At 43.3% G+C, this 6,598-nt stretch overlaps 1 protein-coding gene across 1 annotated transcript in view; it reads right to left on the bottom strand.

Moving 5' to 3' along the window:
• Ercc4 (ERCC excision repair 4, endonuclease catalytic subunit) overlaps nucleotides 1–5,306 on the bottom strand; it is a 19,655-nt gene extending 14,349 nt beyond the window's left edge. Inside the window, exons 1-4 of the mRNA XM_029544745.1 lie at nucleotides 4,948–5,306; nucleotides 3,450–3,657; nucleotides 1,532–1,712; nucleotides 509–637 (exon numbers count right to left, since the gene is read on the bottom strand). Coding sequence (XP_029400605.1) covers nucleotides 509–637; nucleotides 1,532–1,712; nucleotides 3,450–3,657; nucleotides 4,948–5,306 — 877 coding nt within the window. The remainder of the gene's footprint in view (nucleotides 1–508; nucleotides 638–1,531; nucleotides 1,713–3,449; nucleotides 3,658–4,947) is intronic.
• Between the last annotated feature and the right edge of the window lie 1,292 nt (nucleotides 5,307–6,598).

Below are 6,598 nucleotides of genomic sequence, written 5' to 3'. Positions count from 1 at the left end.
TGCTTTTTACAATCCTGACCATGGACAAAAGCAGGTATCAACTATATTTTATTCTATAAGTATTCGAACACATGAATACACTATTTTGAATAAATCTTTAAAATAGGCAAAAATAAGTATTAAATATCCCATCCCAGGCAGGCCTTAGAAGAAGTGCCTTGATGCTTACTAGATAGAAATTGGAATCGAGCCTACAGTTACCTTTGTCTATTGTATTTATATTCTTTAAAAGTTACAAAAAAGGCTAAGATGTTTCACTAAGACTTTAGTGCCCAAGACAGTAACAGTTGAAATGTTTCTTGTACAGCAGTAAGGACACACTTGGTTACTGTCCGGCCTTGACACTGGTGGTCTCTGGCCATGGATATCACCCTGGTTTCACTGTGCACTCTTCCCTCACGTTACACACATCTCTATGCGTAGCAGAAGATGCTACACTTGCTTTAAACTGACACCTCCTTCCACACCACTGTGGCCACTGTGAACAGAGAGGGGTGTAAGGCCTGACCTTGAACTTCTGGACTCGCCATCTTTTCCGATGTTTTGGCCTTTTTGCTCAGTTTGACATCTGGAACACGGTAAACTCGGGCACGAGCGTTCACGAACATGGAGGTGCTAGCATCCAGGAAAAGCCAACCTAATAGAATGGTTTTTTAAAAAGGGCTTCAATTAGTGGCAGTTTTAAATACTCTTAATGGGCACATGACCCACATAGACCACTGGCTGCCATCTTGCTTCTACATCTTACTGTTGTAGCCTCTGCTTGGCTAGACCAGTGGCTTTCAAAGTGTGGCCCAGGGCCTCCTTGAGGACTCCTCAAGGTTTTCATGGGTATGATATCACAAAACTCTTGCTTACAGTAATTCTAAGATAAACATGTTGACATTTCCAAGGTGGTACTGGAGAACTCCACATGTAACTTTGCATAAGCCAAGGCAGAGTGCTTTCTCACATACCTCTGTACTTCATCACTGTTGCATGCCCATAACACTGGGAACTGTATCCAGGGCCTTACATGTGCTACGAATGCGCTCTACCAAGGTTTTATATCCCTAGGTCTGTACTTTGTTATTTGAGAAAGTTCTGAAGAAGCAGTGAAAATTATCAATTGCACATATTTTGTTTGACCCTGGCTCAAGGGTCTTGGGTAGTTAGCATGACAGTCACTGTACATGTGTGTACTTCTAAATGAGTCTCATAAGCCTTTGACATTCTCGTGGAGCAAACCCTCCCTTGGGGTCTTTGAGTAACATTAAAGTTTCTACCAACCAAACTCCCAGAACACAACCCATTTCTAAATTAGGCTGTACTACAAAGAGCTTCTCTGGAAATAAAACTGTCGGGAATGGATATATTTATTATACAGAACAGAAGTTAAGTAGGTGGGGACATTAGCAATCAATAAAGCTCTACATCCTTGTGCAGTGAGCATGGAACGCAAATTATCACATGAGTTGAATACAGCACGCCTTCCATTAACACATTATTCAAACCAGCTCCTAAAATAATACTGGTATTTCTAATGTCACACCTGAATTCTGACCAAACACCTTCTCTGTTGCTCTCAGAGATTCCAGAAGATTAAGAAATGTAACACAATCATACTGAGAGAGATACTGCAGTAAAGTCCTTAGTATCTTCAAATCCTGCACCAAGGATTTAGTTTTGGCTCCAAGCTGATGCCACAAAGGGTCCAAGTAATGGCGGATTGTCTGAAAAAGAATACAATTTACTGTTGTTAAGATATGTTCAATATGGCTTTTCTTAACACAGACATACTTTCTATAAGGGTTATTCACTGGAAATGTAAAAACATATTTAAGATGCTAAATGTTTTGTTATTCACATTTTACTACAATTAGAGTCCCTAAATATTTCTTTCCAAGGAAGTAGCTAGAAAGTTTCAGGTCACTAATTCCTAATAATGTTTTAATTTTTCAAGCATAATGTCATATTGCTACAATTTTTAAGATCAAATGGAGTTCGGCTCCCTTGATTACTATTAACATTACTGTCAGGGGGCTGGGGAGATGGCTCTGAGGTTAAGAGTGTCCATTGTGCAGAAGAAGGACCCGAGTTCAAATCCCAACACCCACATAAAAAAATGGGATGTGCCTCTAACCCTGGAGCTATGGGGCAAAGACAGGAGGACCTCTGAGACATTCTGGCTGTCAGCTTAGCTCTCAATTCAGTGAAAGACCCTTTTCTCAATGAAATGAGGCAAAGAAGTGATAGAGGTTGCTCCATATCTCCTCTGGCCTCTGTACATTCAGGAGCATGTGCAACACACACATACATGTGCACCCAGCATGCACAGACACAACACACAGCGGCACATGCACATGTATGCAGACATACATAAACATGCATGGTCATACACATCATAAGCAGAAACGGCCTGGTATGTATCAGAAAACCAGTGACTCATTCGTATGAACAGAAATGGCAACATATGGGGCGTCTCATCAGACACACTGAGCACAGGTGGTATCTGTGTGACCTATGGTTCATGCTCCAGACTGGGATGTGTACGCACGAGAAACCAGACGCACTGGGGGAAAGGAGGCTAGAGCCACTCCACAACAGCACACTACTTTGTCAGAAGATGTATGCATCCTCCAGATTTTGTTTGACCTGATGCAAGCTCTGTCTACATTCAGATGTGATTAGTGCAAGAATGTCTAAAATAACCTTTGCTTCTCACCATCAGTGACATTGGACAGAAATAAGTGTTCAATAAACCCTCTGCTTTTCTAGGACAGGTTTATTATCAGCATGTACTAAGCTATTCGCACGTGAGGATGAAAGAGAACACAGAACGTACGGGATCCACCCTGCACACAAGCATTTCACAGTAGACTGGCCTCTTCTGTACAGACCCACACATTGCTCCCAGTAACACAGAGACTGACCCAGAATTTAAAAGACAATAGCATGTGTTAAAATCAATGTGACCTGGAATTTCTCAAAGATAGCATTTTGGAGCTCATAATTCACTATAACAGACTATAGGGCCACATAGTGAGAGCCTGTCTCAAAACAAAAACAGCCCCCCATAAAACCAAACTAAACCCCAAACTAAAACAAAAAAAATTGTACCCAACTTTCTATTTAAAAAAAGACAGTAGATTCAGGGATGCTTAACTATGACGCATTCCTTTACAGACTTGCTGTCTACAGATACTCAGATACTGCCAGTCTGGAACAGACATTGATCATACTTACAATAAGACATTCACTCACTACATAACTGAAAAAGTCAGTCTAATGCTTACATGGCAAACATGTATGTTACTACGACTTACTATTTCCCAGTAGGCAAAGCAGCCCCACTTTAAGTCACCTACAGTTTAATTCCTACAAAGAATATGGTGAATACTGAAAAGCCTTCCATTCTTTAAAACAACAACCTAACCAGCTATGGGGTAAGAGGAAGAAAAGAAGTGGACCTTGTCGAATGGCTTCCCAAGAGCGTTTTCTAGTGACAAATCTTCTACTTCTAGTGACGGGTTGTGGCACTTCAGTTCCTTCAGACACGCGTTTAAGATGTCTAGTATGGCCGTCTGAATGGCAAGCATGGCAGGCGTCATGGACACGTGAATCTCTACGACTTCAGGCTTGTGTTGCTCCAAGAATGAGTTGACTGCTACATGGAACCTATGGAGACAGTTTCCAAATCAGCTTCAACAGCTACAAACAGAACAGAAGCACAACAGCTGTGCAGACAAACACACCAGGCCTCACTGAGTGCCCAACCCAAGGCCTGCTTTCAGAGTGTGAGTGACCATGGCTCCAGGCTCCAGGCTCCAGGCCCCGGACCCTTACTGTGTGTGATGGCCTAGAGAACAAAATGAAAGAGCAAAAAAAAAACCCCGTGACACTTATTTGGTGTGCATGTGCCATAGCGCATGTGTGGGTCCTGGGGATCGAACCTGGATCATCAAGGTTGGGAGCTAGCCCTTTTACCTAGTGAGCCATCTTACTATCCTCGCCCTTGCTCTTTTTGAAAGATATGTTTATTTATCTACTTGTGGTATGTGTCTGTGCACTCAGAGCTTAGAGGACAACCCATGGTCAGTTCTTTCCTTCTGTGTGGATCCTGAGATTAAACTCAGGCAAGCACCTGGACCCCTGAGCAATCCTGCTGGCGCTGCTTTTTTGCCTCTAACAGAAGAGCTGAGTTGTCTGGGCCGCCACTACCAAAATATTTACTATTTACAGGTGGTTTTTAATTCTGAAATAAGAAACAGTTAAAAGAATAATTGTACAACTAGTAGTCTTCATAAAATTGAAACACACACGCACACACAAATGTGTTTATAAAGAAGAGGAGGAGGAGGAGGAGGAGGAGGAGGAAGAGGTCCTTATAGACAGGATAGCAAATTACACACTGCATTAAAATGCAGCTCAGAGAGCAGGGAGTGGTGGCACACGCCTTTAATCCCAGCACTTGGGAGGCAGAGGCAGGCGAATTTCTGAGTTCGAGGCCAGCCTGGTCTATGAAGTGAATTCCAGGATAGTCAGGGCTACACAGAGAAACCCTGTCTTGAAAAACACCAAAAAATAAAAAATAAAATAAAATAAAAATAAAAATAAAAAAGCAAAAATAAAATGCAGCTCAGTTAAGGCACTTCTACTCACAGAACATGCTCCATAATGTCATTGTTGGCATCAGGACCTCCCAAACCTATGACATTGTTGTCAAGACAACAGCCACCATATTCCCAGAATCCATTGCACTCACCTCCCACCTTTACATCATTTTCCATGTAAATCAGGGGAATGCCTCTCCCTCTCTCTTCCCCTCTTCTCTTTCTGCCACCACCTTCTCCTCTCTTCTCTCTCTCTCACTAAAGCCTCTTCCATGTGGAACTGCCTTGGCCTAGTGTGCTGTTGAGTGTTGAGACACGACCCTCTGGCCCACCATTCTAACACATCAGTCATTACCTTGGCCATAAATAGAGTTTCCTCACAAAAAGGTTCCGCATCACTCTTTCCACATGACAAAAGCCAGTGTCAAAGGCAACAGCGTTGTCGGTGAAAGCTTTGATGAACCCACGCTTGTTTTTCTGGCGGAAGAGACGCAGGATGAAGGCTTCCTGGCAGGACTCAATGATTCTGTGTGCTCTGTACACGAGGATGCCTGTTGGGGATTGTATTAGTGAGGGCTCTTTAGAGTAACAATGTATAAGATGAATCTCTCTCTCTCTAGACAGAAAGGGGAAAGGGGACTTATTAGAGTGCAAAAGTAACCCTTGTGATTTCTTAACCAAGGCAAGGTCACTATTGCTGTAATGAAACACCATTACCAAAAGCAACTTGGGGAGGAAAGGGTTTACTCTGCTTATACTTTTACATCACTGTTCATCATTGAAGGGAGTCAGGACAGGAACTCAATCAGGGAGGGCAGGAACCTGGAGGCAGAAGCTGGCCATGGAGGGTGTTGCTCACTGGCTTGCACCCCATGGCTTGCTCGGCTGCTTCTTTATAGAGCCCAGGACCACCAGGGCAGGGATGGCTCCACCCACAATGGGCTGGGCCCTCCCCTATCAATCACTAATTAATACAATGCCCTATATGTCTCCTTATAACCTGATCTTATGTAGGCCACTCCTTTCGATGACTCTAGCTTGTGACAAGAGTACACAAACCTACCTATAGAGGTGGTGGTCTGTGTTTTAGCTTCAGGGATGAGTGTGCACATGGGAGGTGAAATGAGGGAGTGAGTCTCCTGAACCACTGGGAACATGAGTGTCTGGACCACAAGGGGGACAGGCTGAGGGAGTGATGAGGCATGGGTCTTGAATGGCCCACTATGTGAACAGATGAACTACATAAAATAGTTTCATTTTAACAAGTCTGGTTAGCACCTGCATCCCATTAGATAAAGTCAGCTTTGAGGATACAGTCAACAAATGGCTAAATTATAAATTACACTATTTTAAACAAAAACCTTTAAAGAACAAACTTAATACAACATTTTGTTTTGTTTTGTTTTGTTTGTAGAGGCAGGCACATGATCTTTAACCTAGCTTAGCCTTAAACTCGTGATCCTCCTGCCTCAGCCTCCTGAGTACTGGGCTTACTAGCATGCACTACCATACCTGGCAATGTGGCTTTTGTGGTCTGTATGGTACAATGCCCTGAATCTTAAAAACAAGAACAACGGCTGAAGAGGTGGCTCAGTGGTTAACGCAGTAGCCATGTGGGTGTGAGGACTGAAGCCTGTACTCCTACAACAGTCAGGTGGCAGAGGGTCCACTGTACCCGGGAGCTACTGACCCTGCCTCAGTAAATAAAGCAGATACAGACTGAGGAGGACATCTGATGTCAAGGTTTGGGTCTCCACACGCACGCACACATGCACGCACACTCGTGCACATCGACCCGCGTGAGAGCACACACAAATACATGCACATACAAGAAAGATAATTATAAATGTTTCCTAATTTTAAATATCAGATGCTAAACAGGAGAGCTTTAACACACTACCATTCTAAGTCCATTCATTTCTTTATTGTGTGTGCACATGTGAGGGAGGCACAGCATACACGGTGGCAGTTACAGGACAACTTCTGGGAGTCGGTTCTCTCCTTCC

The sequence above is a fragment of the Mus pahari genome, chromosome 12, assembly GCF_900095145.1.
Source record: "Mus pahari chromosome 12, PAHARI_EIJ_v1.1, whole genome shotgun sequence".
Lineage (NCBI taxonomy): Eukaryota > Metazoa > Chordata > Mammalia > Rodentia > Muridae > Mus > Mus pahari.
The sequence above is the reverse complement of the archived record's forward strand: the minus strand, read 5'-3'. Positions and strand labels throughout refer to the sequence as shown.